General features: G+C 36.1%; 4 protein-coding genes across 23 annotated transcripts; 2 read left to right on the top strand and 2 right to left on the bottom strand.

The window, feature by feature from the left end:
* Positions 1–452: 452 nt before the first annotated feature.
* Positions 453–20624, bottom strand: LOC127066959 (RIMS-binding protein 2). Of its 17 annotated transcripts, none has more exons than XM_051001314.1 (18): positions 20529–20624; positions 14566–14691; positions 13461–13586; positions 12065–12393; positions 11743–11920; positions 11151–11591; positions 10770–11100; positions 10084–10694; positions 9765–9891; positions 8775–8983; positions 8244–8648; positions 7642–8164; positions 7279–7476; positions 6988–7193; positions 6663–6905; positions 6258–6510; positions 4363–4628; positions 453–2670 (listed from the first exon to the last, which is right to left on the bottom strand). In XM_051001314.1, exons 2-18 carry the CDS (start codon positions 14569–14571, stop codon positions 2086–2088), a joined length of 5037 nt encoding a protein of 1678 aa, XP_050857271.1. In that variant the 5' UTR covers positions 14572–14691; positions 20529–20624; the 3' UTR covers positions 453–2085. The 17 variants fall into 17 exon arrangements, with proteins under 17 accessions (XP_050857271.1, XP_050857270.1, XP_050857269.1 ...); XM_051001313.1 differs by lacking the exon at positions 20529–20624 and adding an exon at positions 17431–17577; XM_051001312.1 differs by lacking the exon at positions 20529–20624 and adding an exon at positions 17192–17315.
* On the top strand, positions 17688–22588 carry LOC127066990 (alpha-tocopherol transfer protein-like). Of its 3 annotated transcripts, none has more exons than XM_051001392.1 (6): positions 17688–17757; positions 20556–20633; positions 20897–21169; positions 21661–22024; positions 22105–22210; positions 22331–22588. In XM_051001392.1, exons 3-6 carry the CDS (start codon positions 20898–20900, stop codon positions 22426–22428), a joined length of 840 nt encoding a protein of 279 aa, XP_050857349.1. In that variant the 5' UTR covers positions 17688–17757; positions 20556–20633; position 20897; the 3' UTR covers positions 22429–22588. The 3 variants fall into 3 exon arrangements, with proteins under 3 accessions (XP_050857349.1, XP_050857350.1, XP_050857348.1); XM_051001393.1 differs by lacking the exon at positions 17688–17757 and adding an exon at positions 19306–19376 and having other exon boundaries at positions 22334–22588; XM_051001391.1 differs by lacking the exon at positions 17688–17757 and adding an exon at positions 19306–19376.
* Positions 22589–22727: 139 nt separating this feature from the next.
* Positions 22728–24846, top strand: LOC127066993 (endoplasmic reticulum resident protein 29). The gene is made up of 3 exons (XM_051001396.1): positions 22728–23569; positions 24066–24464; positions 24553–24846. Exons 1-3 carry the CDS (start codon positions 23462–23464, stop codon positions 24787–24789), a joined length of 744 nt encoding a protein of 247 aa, XP_050857353.1. The 5' UTR covers positions 22728–23461; the 3' UTR covers positions 24790–24846.
* A 345-nt stretch (positions 24847–25191) lies between these two features.
* Positions 25192–27232, bottom strand: LOC127066992 (ran-specific GTPase-activating protein-like). 2 transcript variants are annotated; one of them, XM_051001395.1, is made up of 4 exons: positions 26958–27232; positions 26440–26597; positions 26060–26346; positions 25192–25849 (listed from the first exon to the last, which is right to left on the bottom strand). In XM_051001395.1, exons 1-4 carry the CDS (start codon positions 26967–26969, stop codon positions 25563–25565), a joined length of 744 nt encoding a protein of 247 aa, XP_050857352.1. In that variant the 5' UTR covers positions 26970–27232; the 3' UTR covers positions 25192–25562. The 2 variants fall into 2 exon arrangements, with proteins under 2 accessions (XP_050857352.1, XP_050857351.1); XM_051001394.1 differs by having other exon boundaries at positions 26955–27229.
* Between the last annotated feature and the right edge of the window lie 173 nt (positions 27233–27405).

Below are 27405 nucleotides of genomic sequence, written 5' to 3'. Positions count from 1 at the left end.
AGACAGAATTGCTACGAGGATCGAGTAAGTGTTCTATGAAGAAAATTTGTTATTGAAGGAAACGAACTTGTCATCTTTTATTTCGTTCGGCCTATTATTTAAATATTCGGCTTTCGCGAAAGTGAGAAATATGTATACGCGCACTTTTAAAAACGTGCATCGGTTAGCGATCTCAACGGAATAAACTAGCTGCAATATATTATAATGATTTAAGGATATGGTCTCGTCTTTTGTTTTCAGGGTGAGATATTTGAAGGCACACCCCCACATTTCATTGTCCAGTCCTATGTAGATAAAATTTATCTCGTAATCTACGCATTACCTACATGATAAAAGTTTTTATGTTGTTCCATTACGTTCGCACGTACATTAATATCCTGTCCGCGCTCGTCCAAGTATGTTATTTATTTTTTTACTAACATTTAATCAACTTCTCTATATTTTGCGAATAACCTGATTCTGTTAATGCATTTTTTCTTGTTTTTTTTTTTTTTTACTTTTTTCTTTTCTTTTCTTTTCTTTTCTTATTTCCATCGTAACACGAGAAACGAATCAATTGCGTTTGTCCACGTCTCTCTCTCTCTCTTTCTCTTTCTCTTTCTCTTTCTCTCTCTTTCTCTCTTTTTCTTTATCTCTCTTTGTCTCGTGTATACGTGGACGAAATGAAAGACACATTCGATTCTCAACGAGGACTTGCATTATGTCAATTATTACAAGGAAAAAGCCAACATAGTTATTAACAGAAAGAACTTCGAAATGAGGTGGATCGTCCACACCGTTTGGAAGGTACGGCAACAGGTACGAAAAACATGCAACACGCGTTGGTGATGTACTTTGGTCTGGACGCGATAACATTTTTATAATCGGCCAACATTTATGTATATTCGTTCGCGAATATATTATACAATATTGAAGGAAATATACTTTTTTTTTCTTTTTTTTTTTCTCTAAATTGAATCTGCATTGCTCACGTACATTGGAACATCAAGATAATACTCTCGTCGATTGTATTAGCACCTGCGAAGAAGTTCCAGCTTTCGCGTAGAAGAATTAGAAGAGGATATATTAAGATTTTCGGAGGAACCTTACTATATATGTGTCTTCCGCTTTTGCAAATTCCCATTTCTCGTATCTCCTCGAAACGTAAATAAGTATATTCGGAATAACATTGTTTAGTTTCTGTCTCTGTTCTTTATTTTTTTTTCTTCTTCTTCTTCTTCTTTATCTTTTAATTATTTTCTTCTTAAGGAGATAGATCTCGCATGGTTTTTGCGTCAACGTCGCGAGAACTCTTTTACTTTCTTACCGTTGTCATTTTTATTATTATTATTATTATTATTATTATTATTATTATTATTATTATTATTATTATTATTATTTTTATTATATCAGGGTGATCTTAAAAAAATTCTATCGGTTTTCTTTCCCTCTATAATAACATCGGCAACAAAGCCGATCCTTCGTCTTTCCCATCTCTTTCTCTCTCTCTCTCTCTCTCTCTCTCTCTCTCTCTCCCTTTTTCTCTCTCTATCTCTTTTTCCAACGTGAAATGATAGACGAGTTAGAAGATGTTTCCCAAAAGATTTTACGATCGATTACCTGCCTGCGTTTATATGCTTCCAGCGAATTCTAGCAGCGATTGCATAGCGATGGCAATGGCGGCAGCGGCGGTAATGGCACCAGCACCAGCACCAACAGCAGCGGCAGCGATGGCAGGACACATCGAAGTTCATCGAACTTGACGAAGGAATCAGCGAATCATCCTCGATTTTCTCTCTCTCTCTCTCTCTCTCTCTCTATATATATATATATATATATATATATATATATATGTATGTATGTATGTATGTATATATATATATATATATATATATATATATATATCCCTTAAACCTTTTATCATATTTTATCCTTTTATCCTGCACTCGTACGTACGATCGGTCGTAATAACGTTACATTCGAACGTTCTGATCGCGGAGCTCGTTATCGATACGTCGTCGGAATCCGCGTCAAAATATCGTAAGCGGAGAGGAAGAAAAAGAAAAGATGTATTTTTAATATCGGCGATGTAGTAAAGGCAATAGCTCACTTGCCCAAGCCAAACTTCATAAAGATAAGCTCTTTGCCCTTCGAGAGAATGTCTCCGCCTGCACTGGCACCTGCCATTTCTGTAAATTTTTGCATTAGATTCGGACCCGTACTCTGCTGCTGTTGTGGCTGTTGCTGTTGTTGTTGGCCTTGTGTAGTGTTCGGTGTAGTTTTGCTTTGAGCAGTTGGAAGGACAGCGGGTATACCCCTCATAGGTTTGCTGCTTGGCTGTGAACTCTGCATCGATGGTCCTTGGTTTTGTTGACCATATCCTTGATTCGATTGTTGCACCTGCTGCTGCTGCTGCTGTTGATGCTGTCCCTGTTGTTGTTGTTGCGGTTGTTGATACTGTTGTCCAGCTTGCTGTCCAAAGCCCTGTTGTCCTTGTTGCGGGTATCCCTGGTTTGATTGCTGATAATTCTGATTCTGTTGATTCGGCTGTTGTTGATACGGTTGATTTTGTTGCTGCTGACCTTGATAATCGAGCTGCTGTTGCGGTTGCATGTGTTGTCCCGGAGCCTGCATACCACCTGGCAAGTTACTACCAGCGGCTCGATTGCCCACGCCTCCCCTCCCCTTCCCCTGAAAACGAAATGTATCACGTGCTACCAATCACCAAATTTGACTTTAGTAATATTTACAGTGAGCGTAAAATGTTTTTCCACGCTCATTACAATTTTTTACATAAACATTTATTTTTCTTTTTTATGTCTCTTACAATTTTTTGTTAAGCGATCGTGATATTATTATCAAAAATCACTTTAGCAAAAATAAATGCTTGTAGAACATAACAAAGAAAGATCTATACGTTCATGAAAAATTATAATGAGAGTATATACGAATACTTTTTATACTCAATGTACACGTGTATCTATACATAAGATACTTTGACACGTTTGTCTTCTCATTTCTTCTTTCCTCCTCTCTTTAAATACCAATACCTACGAAATTCCTTGTGGTACACACGTTCTTCTTTTTCCTAGTTAAATATACATATGTATATATAAAATTAAAAACCTAAAAGGAACGGAGATTCAAGGAAGAAGGAGAATAAGTGCTATGTAAATGTGAATGCCATAATATGATGATATTAATAACGTTGGATTGCTCGTCGGATCGTCGAATTTTGTTGCTGCCGACGGTCGTGATGTTGAATACGTGTAAGCATATGTTTATTATGTTTCGTCATGCTATTAGTGCACATACAATTAAGCATAATAGCGACGCACAGAAGCCGTGATCAAGAAAAAAAGGAAAAAAAAGAAGAAGAAAAAAAAGAAAATAAATAGACAAGCTACGCAAGTAGAAATATATTTTTTCTTAAAATATTAAAAATTAATGTGACGATAGATAATCTTTCGAAATTTGACATAATCGTTCGAATGATTTTGTAAATGATGAATCATGATATTTCTTAAGAAAAGAATTCGATTATGGGACATTATTTTGAATCAATAAATGGACCTACCGACCTCAATTTTGTTTACAATAAAAACATTTTTTAGTTTCCCATAATTTTAAAGCGCAACTATTGAGAGTTCCTTGTTAATTCATGTGAAATTAAAACACAGACAAAATTCATGTTACCTTTCCTTTCAACTTTATTCTTAAAAGACATGCAATATCGCACAAGCAATTATTTATATAATCTGTTGATATTTCAAATACTCTCGCCACTTTGAAATATCAACTGTTAGATAGAACCAGAAAGGATCTTAAAAAGAAATATATATCTAATAATTTAATCAGTAATACAAATTTCAAGTCAATATTATCCATTCAAATGATACAGTAAATATACACATAAATACGTGCGCGCAAATGCACATTTAGAATTGAAATATGAAACGTAAATATATTCAAACAAATTTGTTAAACATTTTTTTTTACAAGAAACCCCCTGTAGTCGTGCCTAAAAATGAGTTATGCAAAATCAGAAAGTCGGATTATCGTACAAAAAATTTTAATAAAGTGCATACACAAGGTGGCCCAAGTAAATTGTGTTACACAATATTTTGATCGAACTTATTACAACTATCGACTTGTTCTTTTTCTTTTCTTTTTTTTTCAGTACTAAGTCGAAGCGTCAACGTTGTTTTTCTTTTGTTTTGTTTCGATGAAAATAATTTGTAACACTTTAAACTGGCCACCCTGTATATTATTCGTCAAGGAGAAACGGCATATTAAGCGAATAGAGAGAAAGAGAGAGAGAGAGAGAGAGAAAGAAAATAAGAGAGAAAGAGACGGAATGTTTCGGAAGAGGAGGGCACTCACCTGTTGTTGAAGGTGGGGTGGAAGGGGCCCTTGCTGGTGGGCACCCATGACACCACCGCCGGAAGGCAAGTGACTGGGCCCATGCTGATTAGACGTGGTTACAGTCGTATAGCTATGGTGATTCGCTTGTTGGTACGCTAGATGCGGTGGATTGTTTTGTTGTAGTTGATGTTGTTGGTTGTTCATTAGTGGTTGTTGTTGTTGTTGTTGTTGTTGTCTAGAGTCTAAGTGACAGACAGGGACAGACACAGGCACAATGCAGGCATCTAGCAACAGAGAAGAGAACAGAACCGTGTTGTCATTTATGGCTCATTTACTATTTTTTGGTTGTTGGTTTTTTCTTTCTTTCTTTCTTCTTTCTTTCATTTTTTTTTTTAAAGATTATCACAATCGCGTTTAAAAAGATTCCGAACCTATGAATGAATGAATGATTCAACGATAAGATCTTTTATTATCGATCGTCAATCTTCTCCAATTGTTTTTTTTTTTTTTAAGTTATCGTTTGATTTTAAATACGAAAATGAAGGATTGGCCGTAATATTAGATTAGGATTAAAAGACGAAAAACATTTAGCGAAAAATAATATTTAAATGGAACTTATGCGAAACGAATTTTGTGATATGAAGAACGTGCGATCGTAAATAACATCGCAAAAGTGATAAATATATATATACATATACATATACATATACATATATATACAGATTTGTATATAGATTTGGAATATAGACGAATATAGAGAAAGGCAATTAAATGGCCAGCATGACAACACGACACGAACGACAATCATGTGACACGACGACCATCGACCAGTTCAGGCACACAAAGAGACAGACCATGTCGGTATATATGGAGTATAAACGCATTATTTTATAGTACATGATCGTGTTGTATAGAATCCGTTTACAAGTAAATAAAGTGTATACATAATACGTTCGTATAATAGATAGAGAGAATAGGACAGATATGTAGAGAGAAGTACGGAGCTAAAAAACTCTCATAGAGCAAAAAGAAAAAAAATAAATAAATATATATATATATGTGTGTATATATATAAATAAATATATATATAAATACATATATATGTGTCTGTGTATACAGTATACTTAAGTAGAGAGAACACTGAAAGCAGCTTAGTGTTTTATTGCGTATAAATATTGCCGTGTGTATGAGACAGCCTATGTTTCCAAGACAATTGATCGATATAAAAACGCAACGATCCAATGTACAAGTGGTAAATCGTGTCAATTTCTCTTATCACTAGCTACTACACTCCGCGAATTTGCAATCTAATTTCTTATCTATAAAGTGCAATCAAGTGCGATCAAACGGTGGAATCCAAATCTGAGATTTTCAAAAAAGGAACGGTCGCATCAATATTATTACCCGTTAATCTTTCATTTATTATATATATCTAGACCGTAATATTAATAATAATAATAATAAAAATAATAATAATAATAATAATAATAATAATAATAATAAAAATAAGAATATAATTAAAATCACCGCTAGATTGCTTGACGAAATTCGTGTGACCTTTTTGCCTGTCGTCTTGCACATCTAGTTTCGTGTCTTGTGCTGCTTGCCGTTTTTCTAATCTGATTTATAACAAAACCGAAAAAGAAAGAAAAAGAGAAAAGAAAAGAAAAGAAAGAAAACAATAAATTTAATCATTCAATCAAACCGATATTTTATCGTAATCATCGATTCGACATTTAATATTTAATCGATTATTTATAAAAAAAGCTTTATTCTAGTGTAATAGATAGCACATCTGTGATAAGGTTTTCGAATCAAGAGTAAAGGGAATCGTATCGTGTCGCGGCATATTGTGTTACAAAGAGTATAGTCAATGTAATCAAAATTAGTAAAATCGTTTCGTAGAATTTTACCTTTACTACGACGGTGCCCAGTTGGCGGAGGTTCTCGTGGTGGGGGTGGTGGACCCCTCGCACCGGGTCCTTGACTTTGTCCCGGTGGCCTTCTACCTCCTTGAGAAGGTTGACCCTGGTTAGATGCTTCTATGAGGAAATTACTTGGCACTAAACCGCGAACTCCGTTAAGTTCACCCATGTAAAATCCATCGGAGTCCATTTCACCATAAACACAAATTTCATTACCCGCATGGAACGGTAATTCGACTTGCTGCAATAGTTGAAGGAGAAGAAAGTTGTTAAATAAAATCGTAATTTATCGATAACGTTTAAAGACAAAAAGAGAAAGAGAGAGAGAGAGAGAGAGAGAGAGAGAGAGAGAGAGAGAGAGAGAGAAGAAAAAAAAAAGAAAATTCAAACTACCGCATCCGGATTAGGTGAGAGTTCCTGTGGATTATAATCGTACATCGCTATCATTTTCTTCATAGGCATACTCGCATAAATATCCCCCCATCTTTCATTGGATGCAGGACCTCGTCTATTAGGTTGTCCTTGACCACCTTGATTTTGATCTTTTAATTCCTCAACCATATTATGCGGCACGTATCCTCGTCTACCACGACATTCGCCCCAATAAAAACCATCGGCATCCTTTTCACCATATACCTATAGAATGAAATTTGGTATTAAAAATATGATCGATGAAGAATAACGAGTGTCCTTCGTAAAACATTATTTTATCAAAAACCTTGATGGTGTCTCCTTCGGAGAATTGTAATTCTTCCTCGCAAGCGTTAGGATTTGGTGACATAGTAGTTGGATCGTAATCGAACAATGCGATGAATCGGCGTGCCCTTTTATTCATTTGTTGAACGCCACTTGCTGGATGAACGTTGCCACCTTGAGCTTGATTTACTCTAGCTCCATACATAGGTCCTCTCATCCTTTGATTACCTAAACGATCAAATAATTGAATTTATTCTCTGTAGATACGAACGATTTAAGGTATGTGTGGTGTATATATATATATCATACATACCTGTTTGATCGTAATAAGCATCCTGAGGTCTACCAGGTCCTCCCATTCTAACCGATCTATATGCTCCAGGTGGTCCTTGAGGGCCTTGAGGACCGTATCGATGATGATGAGGTGACATTCCACGACCTCTTCGGGATGGATCATCCTCTTCGCTATAGTTGGCTTCGCTGGCAGAATCCTTCGTGATTTCTGGAACAGCTAAAGGAAATTAGCTAAAGAAAACGTTAAGTGTGGTAAAGAAAATTGAAAAGAAAAAAAAGGAAAGATTAAAACAGACGAAAAGGAGAGTAATGGAGAAAGAGCGAGAAAGAGAGAGAGAGAGAGAAAGGGACGAGTTATCGCAAGGAGGAAAGAGTTTCTCACCCATTTGAGAGATGCTCTGTCCTGGAAATATTTCCTTGTCGGAGAGGTTTTCATCTGTTTCAATGATTACTTGACCATGCGCATCGACTCTGGTACCTTGTCTTCTCATGTGCGATGGAACAGGTGCAGTAGGATATCGCTGAGCTGCCATACGATGACGGTTCGGATCGTCCTGTTGTATAACGCTCGATTGTTGTTGTTGTTGTTGGCCTTGATCGAGCATGTGTGGAGCACCGTGTTGCAAATGAGTACTCGTACCACTTCGAAGAACGCTGCAAGGTATCGCTGTAGCACAACTGTCACCCGATTGACTCTCCCTACTCTTCGTACGGACTGTTATGTGTTTTGGATTCAGGCCCATAAGTTTGTGTATGTCGACCAAAGCGTGATCACCGGTGGGACTGTCAACGTCGGTGACTTTTTTTCCATCGGCATACACCGCGTAACCGGTGACGGCCGAACCGTTTAGGGCAACAGGCTGCCAGGTCACTAGCAAAGTGCCGTCCTGCGGTCCAGCCTCCACCTGTGATTGCGTCATACTGATATCAATTACTAACATACCATCGAGAAAATAATCAAACGAATCAAAGTGCGTTATTAACCTGGATATCGACCGGAGGATCTGGCAATCCTTTGGGCAATGTCTTAAAGTGGACATGACAGGCAAAATTGTTTACCGCTTGTGCATTTTGATCCTCAAAATGCGTTGCTCTTAAATTTTTCGCTTTCACCGTTACCCTATAGATCGTCGAGGGTGCCAAACCGGTGATCGTATGTCTGTAAACTCCTGGCTTCACGGTCCTGACTTCGACGTTATTCACGCAAACTACGTGTTGATGATTACTATTACTTGGCAACCATGATATCACGGCGCTGGTTGCTGTCACGTTGGATGCTTTTACGGCAGTTGGACCCAAAGCAATATCTTTGCCGATCACCATTGTACAAGCTGCGTCCCTTGATGTTCTTCTCGAATGCGTCACCGATCGTACGCTTATTCTGTGGGGCTAAAGTAACGAAGATTAAATTACTTTGTTGTTACCTTTGTTACCCTTAGGTTGTTCTTTGAAATACCGTAAAATACATACACATGTAACATAATTATTTAATATTGTAAATGTTTTTTTACGAACCCTAGTAGAATCAACTCCTTCGACCAATGCCCTCGTTCTTTCCGTAGCTTTGACGGTAACCTTCAGTACACCATCCACGTAGACATGATAGGATTCTAGTTGATGAGGATTTTCAGGAGCGGTCCACCCAATCAGGACACTCTTGTTGAGTTGTCGTTCGAGAGTGAGGTGCTGCGGCGCCGGAACTAGGTCCGAAAACAGGTAGACTTCTTCAGGAGGAAAAAGACAAGACGAGCCTAGCTGTAGCTAGAAACCTTTCACTATCTATCTCTCTAAACGAGCCTAAATCCAGCAAATACTTAACGTCTGTGCAATATTCAGATACGACAGCACCAACATAACAAATCACTTCGTGTGTGCCATGTGTTAATTATTAATTTCAAGTATTATTGTGTAAGCAAAGTATAGATACTTTGTGCATTTTCAATCGTTTTGAAATATGCACTTTGCACGATGCATACAAAATAACGTACAGATATTAAAAAAAAAAGAAAAAAAAAAAAACACTTTATATGTCAAACACAGAAATATAGAAATCTGTCAAGCTTACATATATCGATCTATCTCAAACCGAAATCTATAAATCAAAGGAAAACTCAGCTTCAAAGAAATTACTCAAATGTGCCGAGTAAGAAAAAAAATAAATAAATAAATGAAAGAAAAAAAATAAAACCCAACTGTGCTAGAATAATTACTCCATTTTTAAATAAATACATATTTACTTTTGAAATGTATACTTGTTAAATTTACCATCAAATATATATATATATATATCGAAAGTAATGTGCTAATCGTGTTACACTCAAAAAAAATCTACTTTACATTGAAATGCGCAATGCTACCAGCTCTATCTCATAATAATATTATACAAGCAAAATATTCTATACAGAAGTTATTCAATAGAAAATTATATATATATGTATATACATATAAATATATATCGACATTTTATATGCAATTTTTTCTCGAAAAGCCATAACGTTTACAAACCTGGTGGTTCTTGTTCGTCATCTTCCGCAATATTGTCTAATTCAGCGTAAGCAGATAACTCAGCTTGTCGATTTCGATTTCCCTCTTCTAAAGCTGCTAATTCTAGATCGATGTCCTGCAGATAGCACTACAACGAAAATGATTTTTTTTTTACGATCTTTCGATCATTCGATTTGTTTTCACTAATCATAATAGTCACTATTGGTTACCGGTGGTATGTACATATGAGTCGACAGACGCACCCATTCACGCACCCGTTCAATTATACACACATACACACACAGAGCCAGACACTTGGGTATATATACGTGAGTCTCACATTGCTCACTTGTGGAATATTCGTTGAAGCAGAATCATCGACGTCTCTAAGGCCGAGGACAGCTTGATGAAATTCCAACAGATCTTCACCGATTAACTTTTGTACAAAGTTAGCAGGTACGAGACCACGCCTTCCATCGAGAGATTCAGCGTCAAGGAAACCATCCTCGTCTGGTTGACCCCAAACAAGAAGGTAATCCCCGCCCTGTACGGGTAACTCAGCTTCTGGATTTTCATTAGGCGAATGCTGAAAGGGCTCGTAAGTGAAGCGAGCTATGTAAACGTAACATCTACCCTTGCCAGGTATATCCAACATGTCGACTTGACCTTCAGATACTATATTTTCATTGGTCAATCTATCTAAAGGATTAGTAAGTATACTAGTAGGGATTTTTGGCATTTGTCTTGGACCAAGAAAATGGTGACCCGTTGTGCCTGTCGCCGTTGGCGAACTAGCTCGCAAACTTTGTTGTATTTGTTGAATAATCGCTTGTTGTTGCAATTGATTGGCTTGCGATTGAGCAGAAAGTTGTTGCATCGCTTGTAAAGGATCTCCTATTGCTTGTAACAAGCTTCCTGATGTAGTGCCTATGAGAAATCGCATAAAACGTCCTGGTTAAAGCGAATCATGATTTATTCGTAATATAAAAAAGTTCAAGATAAGAACAATGAGAAAAAATTACTCACCCGAGCCGACGCCCGAGGTGCCGAAAGCATTGGTCCCGACAGTGGAATAAGTCGAGCCGCTTGTAGCATAGGTGCTTTGAACGCTCGAGAAAGGAAGAACGGTTTGAGGAACGCTCGTAAGCGGCCCTAACGTTGAATGGAAGGATGCCGTCGAATATGGTGTCAACGTTGATAAGGTCGTTTGCGTGATATTCGACGGCGGAACCGAATAATTAAGGTGAGACAGTTGAGGGTTGTAAGAAGCTCCTGAACTGTACGTCCCATTAGGATGCGTCGACATTGATAGATTAGGGTATGTCGTGGACTGTTGACAATCGTATAAAAAGTTCCTCTTTTTTTCAACATTTCACATATTTTTCTTAAGATCAATCAATAAGTTACCTGTTGAGAACCATGCTGACTGCCATTTAATTGATAACTTTGCGCAGTTTGAGTTGGCTGCGTATAATGAGGTATCACACTTTGATTCGACGCTGTCAGGTACGAAGTCGAGCTCGGGTGTTGTTGCTGTTGAAGCGGTTGCTGATAAGTTTGCGTATGCGGGTAACTCTCTTGATACTGATTACTTGTAAAGTGTGTGTGCGCTTGTTGCTTTTGTTGGGAGGGCAAGGCTCCCTGAGAATGAGAACTCGACAAATCCGTTTGTTGTTGTTGCTGTTGTTGATATTGCTGGAGCTTTTGTTGAAAAGCAGGTTGCGACTGACTAGTAGAGAGAGATGGTGCTGGAGGTATTGGTTCGCTATAATGATACGGTGGCCCGTTTGGCGTCAACGGCGGACAACCAGGCATCATTGGCGTCAATGGCATGGGCGATCCTGCGTACTGCATTATGCGAATAGAACGTGTTACAAACTGAATTTAGAACTTATCTATTATTAATAAGAGAATCCAGTCGCGGTGCAACCAGGATACGTATAGAATAGGATACGTATAATTAGTAAATACAGTTACTGAATGCGATTAGTCTGCGTACATGGCTCATTTGCGTGGGCATCCCCAAATTAAGAGCATGTGGATGAGGAGGGTGCTGATGTTGGCCCAAATTAGGAAGGTTCTCCGAACTGGATCGAAGAATACTTTGCGTGGCCGAAGGTTGCTGTGTAGTTATATTTCCTCGAGCATGGTCCAAGTCGTGTAACATTCTGCCGGCACTAATTTTATTTTTATTTTTATCATTAATAATTCAATCGTGAGCGCCAACGAATAAACAAATGTAACAAGTACAAAAAGACAACAACAATATAGATAGATATACATATACCGTATCGTACACATGTAAAATTTGCTTTATATACCTGCTACTGTCTTGTTCAATCTTTGCAATAATTCTATCAATTTCAGAGCCAGCCGGAGGCCAAGTGGATGTGGGTATTGCGGATGTAACGTGACCAACCGCTGGGCCACGACTTCGAGCCCTTCTTAAACTCGTCAGTTCCAGCGATAATTCCTCATGTTTGACCATCTGCAATTCGGTTTTTTTCTCCAATTCTCTGATTTTCGATTGTAGGGCTTCGACTGATTCTGGTCCTTGGTATCGACCTGCTATCTTCTCACGTAACTGATTCTGTGCTTCCGCGTGTTGTCGTTCCAAATCTGTCCTCCGAGCTTCGGTGTCTCGCATTTGCTAAACAATGTATATACAAAGTATATTTATAAAAAAAAAATATTTTAACAATTTTTTGTTTTAATTTTTTTCTTTTTCTTTTAATAAATACATTTCTAAGTTCAAAATATCGATCGACGATTAGTCGATATCGATTTACAAAGAAAAAAATATATGTGATCGTGCATCATGCACGTTGTGTTAACGATTCGACATTATCAAATATTTTCAGAGTTGATGCAACATCGATAAACGCAGAATGGACACGTGAAAGGTCGGTCGAATGGTCGACACATATGTATATGTATGTAACATTACCACATCAGAGAACGTCCTAAAATCGCGAAAAGAAGAGGGGGGGAAAAGAGAGAGAGACAGAGAAAGAGATAGAAAGAGGAGAACAAGTGGAGGGAGCAGAGGGGAAGGAAGAGAAGCTTTGGCTCGATTTCCGTCGAGTACAAGGCTGGACTCGTAACCGCTTTTAATAACCCGGAGCGACGTCTAGTTGGGAATGTGATGCAAAACGGAAATCGTTCGTGCGATATTAATAATGAAAGAAGAAGGAGGAGAAGAAAGAGGATAAAAGAAGGGGGAGAAAAAGGTGGCTTTGTACTCAGGATGCCCGCGGCTAGAGAAGCACAAACTTACGTGCGGCATAATCTCGGATAACCGTGTACGATGTTGTCAAATCGTGAGATCATCAAATCTTAAGGGTTGGAAAGGGGAAGGGAGCGGGACGAAAGCGAGGGTGGGGAGAAAACTCTTTATCGCTATATTTTTTACGTTGCTGTGATTTACTTTGTTAGAACCATAATGGTACGTGTATTTATAGGTCTCGTGACCTTAGTCTAAAACTCTAACGTCTTATTCTACATAGGTACATGTGATATATATATATATATATTACATATATAATATAATATGTATTTATCATATGATACATATATATATGTCATATATATATATATATATATATATATGATATGTATATATACTTATAGATCGGATACTTGAGAAAAGAGACGTACCGATCGGAAAAGGAAGAAGAAGAAGAAGAAAGAAATAAAAAAGTGGAGGAAGAGAATTACCTCGAGGATGGACTCGAGAACTGGGTCCTGCATGATCGTGGAGGTGGTAGCCCCGACAGCAGATCCGGTAGCCTGCAGCTGCGGAGCCTGAGGTGCCGTGGAAGCGCCACCTCCAACGCCACAGCACTGCAACATTTCTGAAGTCTGAGACCCTTGTCCGTCGTTATCACGGCTAGTCCCTATCGATCTAGCATGTATCTCTAGCTATCTTAATTAATTGCCGGCTTGCAACAGCGCCTGCCACTTTCTACTCGCTAGCGAGTATGTACATACTTTGTTTTTCACATGCGATTTCAAAGATGCCAAACTAAAATGACTTTAACACGTTGTCATAGACAAAGATCTTTTGTCTATTCTTCAAACCTTCTTTATCTCAACGAAAAAAGATCTTTTCTACTCTTTATTTTTATATATATACATTTTTTTTAGTTTGTTAACTGTCGTATTCTCTTTACCCTTCTCTTTCTACATTTGAACTCTTTTTTAACCTTTATTATTATTATTATTATTATTATTATTATTATTATTTTTATCATCATCATTATTGGTCCACGTGTACCCATCCGGACTTTTATCAAGACGTAATATATAAATAACTGTCGATCGAGTCGCATACAATCACTGCAAAGATCCCTCGCGTAAGCTCGCACAACCCTCTCAATGCCGTTTTAAACGAACCAACCCCTTAGCGTATTCGTGCAACATAGAGTGAATTCCAAGAACTTCGAGAAAAAAATCTGCTTCGATCGTTGGCAACAGGTTTTTCGTGAGAGTAATTCGATTGATTACGAATTAACCCTTGTTAACTTTAATTCGTTCTCCTGATCTTTCAATAATACAATTTAGAGTATACAGAGACACGAATATATTCGGTATTGAGTACTCATTACATATATATTACATTTTAGATTTTTCTTTTTCTTTTCTTTTTTTTTTTTTATCTCTGCGATTACGTACGAAGCAGCAGCAACAAAATAAGGACAAGTAGAAGTAAAAATATTTAAAGCTAGAATAAGCGTCGATAAAAAGAATCAAAATTCATTTCGTTTGGTCTCTCGCTTCGGCCTACTAAACGCAAATAAAACGAGACTACCACAATACTTACATGCATCTCTACTCGTTATTCTTCCATCCGATGATTTTTCTTTGAATGCGCCTTACGCGTTAAGGCTTATCTACATTTAATTATTGTCGACTGTAGTGTATCCCTTCCTCCCTGTTGCCGGATAACCTAATAATTGGTTTTTTCTTTTTTTTTATCAACGTTTGCACAAACCCTATCCAAATAAAATAATATGTGAATCGTTCGTACAGATATCGCGATGAAACGAGCTCTATTGTTTCGATATTACAGTAAAACAGTAATATTTCATACAATGAGAAAAAAGTCTTATAATTCGATCGAGAGATTACTTGCGAAAAAATGAAGAAATTTGAAGAATTAAAAAAAAAATTTAATAAAAATAAAAATAAAAATAGAGAAACAGAGAGGGAGAAAGAGAGAAAAAAAATACACGCGTTCGTCCGTTTCGTCCACATCAACGGCGTTTAAATCGCCTTTCGAATTATCGATTTTATTCTTACTCGGTGCGTCACACGTTTCTTATTACCACTGATTATCCTATCTCGTTATAACTACGACGTTCGAAGAATTTCTTACAGTCTCGTGTCGAACCTTCTGAGATTATTCGTCTTCAGTGAGAGAGAGAAAGAGGAAGAGAAAGAGAGAGAGAGAGAGAAATAGAAGAAAAAAAAGTAGCTCTCGAATCGATCGAATCCGGCCAAGTGGAAAAGTCGACGAATTTAATAGACAAAAAGTTCTCTCTGGTCAGTTTTTCATTTTTTCTTGTTTTATTATTTATCTTTTTTTTTTTTAATGTCTAGTGACGTAATAGACACACTATAAATTGTGAAATATCTTCACGGCGAGACAAGCTCGACCACGCTTCAATTTTATCGGTTTGTCTCGTATGCTTTTTTCTTTTTTCTTTTTTTTTTACCGTTCATTTTTGTTCTTTTTAATTATTTTTAATTAACGACGTTCGAAAAGTGATTAAAAATGATTAAGGACGAAACGAACGCAATGACATTTCTACTCGAAATAATAATGATCGTTCACGATAGGTCGTTCAGAAAGTTTTTGAAAGTGCACCCGACCCACGCAAGTACGCACGCAAGTACGCACGCACATGCACGCACGCACGCACGCACATGCACACACGCGCGCAAGCACCGTTTCTCACAAAGCGACGATTCTTCTGAGAAATCGATATTGCGATTCCGGATGATATTCGGTGACATACGATAAAAGATAATAACGAGGAGAAATAACAAATGAGACCTTTTCTGTCACTAATCCAAATTATTCTCGTAGCATTTGAATAAAAGGAAAAAAAAGAAAGAAAGAAAAAAAAAGAAACGGCGAACGAATTTATAGCGGATAATTTTTCAAAGAAAAAAATTAGATAGCCAGATATAATCCGACAAATTCGAAAAAAAATGCGATGAAGAATTATAATAATAATAATAATAATAATAATAATAATAATAATAATAACAACAATGATGATAAAATAATAATAAATAAAAATAATAAGAAGAAGAAGAAGAACAATACTAATAATAATAATTAAAATATCAAGCGTGAAGAGGGAAAACTAAGAGAAATGGTAGGAACGTGATTTGAGACTAAAAGATGGAGAAAACGAATGGGAAAAAGAGAAGAAGAAGGTACGGTGGTGGGAGATGGATGGATGGTTAGAAGAATAGATAGATTGAGAGTGTACGAAGGAATTGTGAAAGAAAGTTTAATGAAAAAGAAGATAAAAGAGAATAGTAAAAAAGAATACAATCAAAAAAGAAAAAGATTACAACCAAGTTAAGATATCTCGACGATAATGAAATACGAGTCTAGCGACGATGATTAGAATTGTAACGATAAGAAAGAGATTCTGTATGGTAGATTACAGATCGGGGACACGGCAAAAGAGTGGTACGGCACTGCTTATTGATCTCACTACCAAAGAGATATGTGTAGAGTGTACGCGTAATGCAGGCGGTGCGCGCGAGGACGCGCCAGCTGAACGGCGGAGGTTGAACGTAGAGTGCGCGTCGTGTCCACGTTTCAAAATTGTAAAACTGTCATTGTCATCGTTCGTCCACGAGAGTTAGGGTGAGACGAAAAGAAAGGTCGAAACGAAAAAAACTATCAGCCAAAATAGAGAAGAAAGGAATAAGGAGAATGGTAGCGACAGTGGCGATCGGTAGTGATGGTGGCAGCGAAGCCAAGTGCCGACACTACGATATAGTAGAAGCAACCCTCCATCGTTTCCTCCGCCGTTTCCTCCACCAATTCCACCGCCATACTGACTGATTTACCCTCGTCTCGGACACGTCTCGAGTTCGCCGCCGTCGTCGAGACTGTCGCGTCGCCACGCACAGCGGAGCAACGAAACGCCAGCGCTCGCTCGCTGCTGGAAGCCCCGAACAACCCCCGAGCGACGTTCGATAAACGCGCGCGCTTTATCAGAAAAGGTTCCTGAGCTCGTTTAAAGAGCTCTGATTTAAAAGCGTCAACGTGAGATCACTAAGACCATATTCCAAGGGAGATAACATCGAGCAATCCTATTTCTCACCCTCGGATATACGTGGTATATGAATTCCCATAAGAAAGTTGGCACACTTATTTTCGACCTTCATTTCGGAGCCTCTTTCCGTTTCTTCACCCTTACCATCTTTGCTTTTTTCACGATGATGACGACGACAACGACGACGACGACGACGACGACGACGACGACGACGACGACGACGACGACGACGACGACGACGACGACGACGACGACGACGACGACGACAACGACGACGACAACGACGACGACGACGACGAATCGACAACGACAACGGCACGCGAGAACACACGACACAACACGCACACAACACGCATATGCAGCACAGACGATGAGACACTTACGATGACCGTATCGAAAGGATTGTGGCAGGCCAGGACTGCTGCTGCTGCTGGTGCTGCTGCTACTGCTACTGCTACTGCTGCCAACGAGCAAACTCCTCGGAACTTGCGAGCTTTTTCGCTTGCCTATCTCATCGTCCGTACACCCCCAAGATCTCTGTTCGAGCGTGGAAAGCAAGCGGGAGGGTGGGCGGTCAGGACCGCTGGAAAACGGCGAAGGAGGAGGAGGAGGTAGAGGAGGAGGAGGAAGAGGAAGGAGGAGGAGGAGGAAGAGAAGAAAGAGGAGGAGGAGGAAGTGCTCCCTCGCCGACGGATCGCGGGAGAGAAAAGGTGGGGGATCGCTCGTTCTCGTCGTCGCTACACCGTCGAGAGGGGTGGCTAGTGGAAAAGCGAAAGAGGGGCGTCGACGAGCATGGATATGGGTCACTCGGCGATCGATGCCGATAGAGAGTGTCGCTGCGTTCTTCGAACTCCCTTTCGATCCCTTACGTCATTTTCTCTTCCTCTCTTTCTTTTATCTCATCTTCCTTTTTTTCCCAACGCCCTCCTATCTATTTAACTTTCGCACTTCCTCGTGCGTTAATTTTCTTTTTTCTTTTTTTTTTCAAGTATCATCGAATAAGACTATACAGAAGCCCTGATTTTCAGTCCTTTCTCATCTTTTGCTCCCTTTCCCCAAACATGACGGTACTACTTTACTATCACCTTATAGTTTCATAAACGTGCGACATCCGGCTGGTTTACTGACTTAACAGAGTGCTTCCGTACGCATCTACGCGAGGGTGTAGCTTTCACAAAAGACCAATCAATACGCGCGAGACGATTTACCGATATCTCGCCCTCGCCATTGCCCTCTCGCTACCCTCGTCCTCGATCTCTCTTTCTCTCTCTGTTACATATACACTCACGCATACACGTGCGCGCGCTTACACAGCTACCTAGCGGTGCTATTGGTCTGTTCCCCCCTCTCATTTCCTACTTTTTCACCCCACTCTTACTCTATCATCCATTTTCACAACCTTTCCCTCTCTCTCTCTCTCTTTTTCTCTATCTATATTTCTTCCCGTTCCAATCTCTTCCCTTTTTCCCGAAATATCATTCTTTCTTTCATACATCCTTTGCAGCAAGAGAATCGCTGCGAAATGAGAGACGTGATACGAGAATAAGTGCCGACGAGTCACTAAACCTATCGCCGATAATAATTAAGAGGTAGACGAAAATTCATTAGTCGACGAATTCCTCCTCGTCCTTCTCCCCCGGTGGCCCATTTGCTATCTCGTTCATCGTAGTAATTCGGAATAATCGTTGTTGAGGAAGTCAGGGCCGTATATTATTTTCAATGTATATGCCCCGACAAATAATGTCTATCGTATTCTAAAAATATTTTCCATTTTTTCGTATATTATACATGCCTATGTTTTTAGCGATCAATTGCATTGATAATGATCGTATTTAAAAACGAATTGGTTATCTCGTTTCTATTTTTGCGTATAACCGTGGAACGTGCTTTTTGAGAAGCGGCACACGATTTCTCAGGCTAGGGAAAATAGGGGAAAAAGAGAGAACGGTGTTCTAATTACGGCACTGCTTCGGGCGCAGGCGTTTCGATGATCCGACGACGTCACAAGGTTTCTCTCTCTCTCTCTCTCTCTCTCTTTCTCTTGTTCTTACAAACACACACACATACACAGGTATGGTCTGTTATACGCTTATCAATGAACGTACGACGCCTACGGCAAATACCTGTTCCCTCTAGTGGTGAACCGGCCGACCCACCCGTTAGCCTTGTCACTACTCTCGATTCCCGTAGCACCCTTGCTTTTCTTCCTTCTTCTTTCTCCCTTTCTTTTCCTCTTTCGTCATCATTGTTTTCACTTATACGACAATACGAATCACGATGCCTTCTGATCTTTCAACCGATGATCGACGATGAATCAAGCTTCGTCAATGTACGTACTACCTATCTACCTATCTAACTAACGATCTACCTATCTACCTACCTACCTAACTACTTATCCACCTACATACCACCATCCATAGATACACACACATACTTATGTCTTGTTATTAAAGTGCCGTTGATTCTGTCATCACAGCACGCATCTTTCCCATTCACCATTTCGATTCGAGCTAAAATCGATCGCAGTCGCTTTGAAATACATATGTAGATATCTTCGAACGCTAGTACTCCTATGTAAAGATTTTTATTATATATAAAACCTGTGACACACGCGTGCGTTGCTCACGTATTTTTCTTTCTTTCTTTCCTTTTTTTTTTTTACTCAAGTAACAATTTCTCGATTCTAATCTCTCTTTCTCGCTCTCTCCTTCCTTCTTTCTCTCTTTCTCTTTCTAAAATTAGACAAAATATTCATTTTATCTAACTGAAAATGTTATAAGATAATAAAAAAGAAGAAAAAACAAACAAATTAGCATTGATCGAGTAAGCTTTCCTTTCAGATTTTCTTTTTTTTTCGCATTTTGAGAGACGTTTTTTATTTGTCAAAACCTGTCGTTTTCTCTCTCTCTCTTAATGATATATATGTATATCATCTTTGGTCCGGATTATGTAAGAAGAAATAGAGAAGTAAAGAAAGGGTGGAAGGGAGGAACAACTAAACATGGATAGAGACGTAAGATACGTACATACACATGATTTTTAGCGATGAACTCTATCCCCGAATCATGAAACGAACGTTGTTAGGTCCTTTTGATTTATCAACAACGGCTCTATCAATTACTAATAACCGCAAATAAACGTTACGTACCCAGTTTTATTTTTTCGATCACTTAATTTCAAAATTACCTTGGTACATATCGATTCGAAAATAATTCGAAAAACGTCGCAAAGTATGAAAATTTCGCGAAGTGAAACGTGGTAATAGAATTATACCATCGATTAGAATTCTCTTTTATAGATATAAAATAATTTCAAAATTTTAATTAATCATTTGTTAATTAAAATATTTATAGATATAAAATTATTTTCCTTTTTTCTTTTTTTTTTCTTTCTTTTCTACGAATAGATTTCACACATACTCAATATAAGAACGTTTATATGATAGGAAAAATATATATGTATTTCGAATATAATTTCTTACCTTGCAAAATATGATTTTTTTCTGCAGGTTAAACGACGTTCCCGGCGATGGTAAAGAAGAAATAGATGATCATTTTTTTGCCACCACTTTGTGCCTGTAACAAAGGTATGATTTTTATTTTATTATTATTAATTATTTATTACGCAGATCAGAGAATTGTCCTGAAAAATATTTAAACGCTTTTAACAGTTTATTCTCATGAAATTTTTCTCATACTTTTTGTTTCGCCTATATTTACATATCCCTCACTTGTAATTGATTAATAATTTTAATAATTATTAATACGATTATATGAATAATTTGTAAAAGTATATAAACTGTTCAAATATTTATTATAGTGATTAATACTAACGATAATATTGTTCTAGAATGAAACTCGGACATACGATCGAGGATTCAAGAAAAAAGTATCCCGAACTTACGGAAGAACTTTTGGGAAAGTTGAAAGAATGGATTCAACAACGCAATCTTCCTAATGTTCCACAAGAACAATTGGCAATCTTTGCACAGAGTTGCTATTTTCAAACGGATGCTACATTACGATGCATGGAAACTTATTACAGAATAAGAACAAACAGTCCGGAGTTCTTTAACAATCGTGATATTAAATTAGAGAACTTGCAATTTTCCTTGAAAGTACTGTAAGCTTTATTTGTTGACTCCTTTTTCTTTTTTATTTTATTTTACCACAGCTGAAAGAGAAAGTTTCATTTTTGTCATATTCATCGTAAATAATTTCACGCCATTTATCATCAATAATAAATTTTGTACTTACGATAAATTGAAAAATTAGATTTTTTAGATATATTCATTTTATAACAAATTGATTACATAACCTAACTATTTTTAGGTGACACTATTATTGGTAATGTTTTATATATATATATATATATATATATATATATATATATATATATATACATACATATATATATAACACTCATACGTATATATATATGATTATATATATATATATGTAATTACATACATGTATATTATAAAATTCTTTAGGCTTTCTCTTCACGCACGAACCGACCGAGTGCATTGAACCCTCGTCGTACTTACATACATACATCATATACTTATATCTATATAAAACAGTGGATAGTTAAAACATTTTATTATATTCTAGAGAATTTGTAAAGCTACCTGTACCGGATCCCAATGGATATAGTATCATTTTTCATCGATTAGCAGATACTAGAGCAAGTAAATATTTCTTGAACGATGCTATGAAATTAATGATGATGACTGTGGATGGGAATCTTTACAACGATGGCTGTTCTCCCGGTTATGTTTTTCTTCTCGACATGGCCGGTGTAAATATAGCCCATTTAACTAGAATTTCCATCGGCAGTATTCGAAAATTTATTGAATACGTACAAGAAGGAATGCCGGTTAGATTGAAAGCGATTCACATCATAAACGTAGTCGGTTTCATGGATAAAATTCTCTCGATCGTAAAGCCATTTATGAATAAAGAAATTCTTGAATTGGTAAAGTTTACGAGTAAAAATATATTCTTTTCTTTTTACAAAACCAGTTAATACGCTAATGAATTAATTACCTTTTACAGTTACACTTACATACTGGCGAAGTATCGGAAATTTACAAACATATACCTCCCAAGTGTCTCCCAAAAGATTATGGAGGAGAATTAGACTGCATTGAAGCACTTCATGGTAATTCGAATAACATCAAGCTTCAATATTTATAATCTATTACAACGCTTAAGTAATATTATTTAATAATACATATATATATATATCTTTATTTACATACATACGTACGTATTCGTTTAGAAGAACATACACGTAAACTGGAACAATTAAGAGACTATTTCCTTGAGGAAGAGACTATTCGTCAAAACTATAATACCTCGAAAACGAAAGAGCAATAAATAATAATGTTATAACGGGTTAATAATAATAAAGAAATTTGAAAAAAAAGAAAAAAGAAAGAATATCACGCAAAAAGTTTTATCATCAGATGAAGACAATTGTTTGTGAGATTAGTACGATATAAAGAGGGTAAAAGATAAATATACACAATTATATATATATACACATATTATATATACCTCCAATGTATTATCTCTTATTTTAACCCATCGTTAGTGTATTGTTTTTTATTCGTTTCATACGTACGATTCATAACTCGCTAAATAAACGTTCGCACTTGCGCATTAACATGGTCAGCAGAAAAATGTGTGCGTCTTTGTCGAACTTCATACCATAGCGTGGCACTTTCGTGGTCGATTCTGATTCGACGTTACCGAAGCCGGTCTTTCTCTCTTTCTCTCTCTACAATTTCTTTTCGAATTCTCGGTTAAACAAGAGTGATTTATCATATAAAAATCGAATCGAATCGAATTCTATTTCTCTTTCTCTCATATTACATATTTATTTAATTAACGGTGACGAGAAAATTGATCCTCTCGATTCGATCAACGGCACGATACTGCTCCAGTGTTTTCTATCTTTGTTTATTTCGGGCTCTACTCCCCTCCCTCACTCCTATCGACTCTCACTCTCTCTGTCTCTCTTTCTCTCTCCCCTCCACTACCCTCCCCTATTCACCATTCCAGTACCATATATAATAGACACATACATACACTCTTCTTCTTCTGTTACTCTATCTCTTTTCTTCCTTCGATTATATCGTTACGATAAACGTATGAGAGAAGAGAGTCGATATCAACGAGAGGCAACCTTAAATAATCTAAATAAAATTGATCCAAGTAAATCTGTGAATTTGTTTTATGAATCTCTATAATCGGTGATAAAATATATCAGAAAAGAAAAAGTTAACCGATTCGATTTTCTTTCGTCAAAGTTTTCTATTTTTATTCTACGTGACTTCTTTTTCTCTCTTTCTTCCTTTTCTTTTTTCTTTTTATCTAATCGAATTGATCGTAGTTCTTCGATAATAAGATGTTAATACCGTTGATCATATTCATCGGCACGATCATTGGATCGAGCATTTCTATCGCCGAGGATTGCAAAGGTTGCGTCCCTTTGGATTCTTATTCCTTCGACAAGGTACAGATTTATTTTTTAATTCATTTTTTTACTATATTTTTTACTTTGTCTATTTTACTGATATGTAGGTTTTTAAAGAATTCTTTTCCATGTCTTTTCTTTCTTTTTTTTGTTTTTGTTTTTATTATTAATGTTTTCATTTTTTCAGCCGTTGCTATTGTTACCTATTATAGTGTATATATGTGTGTGTGTGTGCATATATACATACGTATATATAGTGTCATATATTTTATGAGATCTTTTTTTTTCTTGTACGTAAAACTTGTTTTATGCTCACACACACACTTAATCCTTCTTTTTTATCTGATGCAAATTGTAAAGTCACAGAATTAATTAATGTTTCGAATTACACAGCAAATGTTTATTATCTATGATACAAATATTTTAATATGACAATCGTGCATATAAATAATTATGTTATACTATGAACAAATAACAAGTACACTTATTATAATTCCAATTCCATATTTAATTCTGTATGTTGTTATTATTATAGGTGATAGCCAAGTTTAAGGCATCAGTTGTCAAATTTGATGTAGCATTTCCATATGGAGAAAAACATTTACAATTTGGAAAGATAGCAGCATCCACCAAAGAGTCTCAAGATCTTTTAGTCGCTGAAGTTGGCGTTAAAGATTTTGGCAACAAAGATAACGCAGACTTGGCTAAGCGTTATAACATTAAGAAGGAAGATTTTCCAGTTGTACTATTGTTTTTACAAGGAAAAACGGAACCTCTTAGATTTGTTGCAGAAAAGGATGATGATTTTACTGCAGACAATATCAAACGATTTGTTAAATCAAAATCAGGCGTTTATCTTGGATTACCAGGTTGTGTAGAGCAATTAGATAGACTTGCTGAGGAATTTAAAACTAGTGCAGAAAATGATAGACAGGTAAGACAAGCTAACTGACAGAGATAATGTTAAAACTGTCAGATTGTTTCTTGATATAAATAAATTTATGATCTTTTTTTTTTTTCAGGAAATTTTACACAAAGCTAAAGTCTTTGAGGAAATATTACCAGAAACGCAACGTGCAGCTGCAAAGGTATACGTTAAAACGATGGAAAGAATATTGGAGCGAGGAGATATATTTGTTCAAACAGAACAAACACGACTCGAAGGTCTTCTAAAAGGAAAATTATCAGATGAGAAAAAGCGTACAATGGAAGAAAGGAGAAATATTTTACAATCATTTACGCACAGGGATGAGCTGTGAAAAATTTTGTACACGATATGAATCTCAAAGATATAAAAAAATATTCAGATATTAAAATTTGCCTTGTTTTTTATTTTTTTTTATTTTGTTAAAGTTGATTTCATCTGTAATAATTACTTGACTCAAAGTAATACATTTTTATATTTTATAAATTTGTTAATGAAGCAAAATAGATCAAAACAAATACTATTAAATGAAAACAATCTCCACAGTAATGAGTAATTTACTCGATTATCGTTTTACAATTTATTTGTTACTGCTGCCATTATTTTTATATACTTATTAACTTTAATGTTAAGGTCAAATTATAATAAAAATAATAATACATAAAATAACTCTCAACAAAGGACTTTTACAAGATAAAATTTCACTCCTATTATATATAAATGCGAAGTTCATAAATTGATGTAATTTTTACATTTATTCAGGTCGAAAAATTTGTATTGATAAACATTTTCTAGTATAAATGCTATCGCACTTTCATCTACTCTTGATTAAAAAAATTACGCCACATAACGTTCGTATAAACAATGCCTTATTAATAAAGTGAAAATATACTTTAGTTTGTTTTGAATGACATTGCTAAAAATTTGTCTATAAAATCATTTGTATATCTTTTAAGCATTGGTAGCGTATTATTTGAATGCATACATGTACATATATATGTACATACATGTGTACATAATTATTGCATATTGCTTGGAATGTGCCATGGATATTAACTTCACTTTTCCCTTGCACTATTGAAAGTTCATTACTTTTATATGTTCTTATTAATTTTTTGAATTATCATGTACTTCTAAATTTTCGAGTCCTTTGGTTACTTCCTCTGTATTTTCTACAATTTTTATGTTTTCCACTGAATCTTTAGTAACCTCTTTGCAAACTTTGCTTGTTTGTTCTTCATTGTCAGTACTCTCACTGTAGCTTACATCACTGCAGGATTCACTATCACTATCGACTTGCTTAACTTCAGGATTGCTTTTACCAGCATAAATTTCACATTCAGATCCCACTACAGCTTTTGCCTTTTCAAAGGCATCTTTCCATAATGATGCATCTTAGATAAAAAAAAATAAAAAAAAATAAAAAAGAAATAAAAAAAGAAAACAGTATATCCATTAAATATGATAAAAATAAGTTATGCTCTTATGAATGCTATTAGGTAGATCTAACTAAATATGTCATGTTACCTTAACGCACATATGCAATAAAGAAGTAAAAAATATTAATATAGAAAAAATATAGAATAAATCAAAGGAATTCTTACTTTCAGCATTCGCAAAACGTATTGCAAGTAATTCTGGTTTAAGTTGTTCATCTGCAAAATCAGCAAGAACACTCCAAACCCAAGCTCTGTCGCTGCCACAATTTGGTTTCAATTCCATCCAAGGAGTAACAAAATGATTAGCACATATTTTCAATGTCTTGTCTCTGCGCATTACTACCCTGACTGTATTTTTTGTCTTATGTCTTAATAGTTTCACTTCTCCAGTACCACGTTCTTTCCATTCTGGTGGACTACTTGTAGAGTCATAACGATACAGTTTAGCTCTTCTGTAATTACAATAAATATTATACTAGATCAATTTCTTTTCAAATATATTTTTAATATATGATAGATTTCTCTTTCTATAACTTTAGACTTACAATTTAATCATCTCAACTTCATCTTCTTCATTATTGGAAACCTCTATTAAAGGTAAAGATATGATCGGTTCAAAATGTACATCATTTTCTATATTAACATCGTCATTATCTTGAACTTCACAATTTGTACCCTTTACGTCCACATGATCTCCATTCAACTGTATTACGAATGATGCATTATTATTTGTGAACAATTTGTAAACAATTTGTGAAACATGTATTTGTTATATAATTAGATTTGATTCTTTTTATAAACTTTAATTATTTAAGCAGGCTAGAAAATAAAGTTTGCAGGAATATATAATCACTTTTCTATAATACGATATATTATTATTATCATTATCATTATCATCATCATCATCATCATCATCATCATCATTATCATCATTATTATTGTTAGAAATAAGAAGTAAAATATAGCCTCTAAGGTTGGAAAAAGATTGCGATAACAAAAAGTCCTCAATTTCTTCAAATAAAATTTTGAACGAGATCTATGCAAAATATGAAATATTTACCACGTTTTCTGGCATATTTTTCTAACGCAGAATAGTAGAATCAGTGAGAAGAATTGCCACACCACTTAACGCTGATATTTCCAACACAATAAATCGCAAAGCGAAAATAAATTTCGATTCGAATAACCACAAATCTGTTTATCAATATCACGTTGCACGCAATTTTCCAATTTTTCGATAAACGTTTCTACCTTCATTCAAGAGAAATAACTTGGTATATACGTAAGTTTTTCATGTTATCGTCAACTGTTTTAAAGTACGGCGACATTCTTTTAGAATTTCGATTTGATCGAATAACGTTCAAGGAGAATTGTAAAAGTCGCTTGCTGTTTGGATACGATCTCGTATAAGTTATCATATTTAAAATCGACCAATTGGCATTAAGGTTTGAGAAGAATGTGTGCTCCGATTGGTTCTTAATAAAATAATAATTGTTATCGATGACAAAAAT

The sequence above is a fragment of the Vespula vulgaris genome, chromosome 10 (genome assembly GCF_905475345.1).
Source record: "Vespula vulgaris chromosome 10, iyVesVulg1.1, whole genome shotgun sequence".
Taxonomy (NCBI): domain Eukaryota; kingdom Metazoa; phylum Arthropoda; class Insecta; order Hymenoptera; family Vespidae; genus Vespula; species Vespula vulgaris.
The sequence above is the reverse complement of the archived record's forward strand: the minus strand, read 5'-3'. Positions and strand labels throughout refer to the sequence as shown.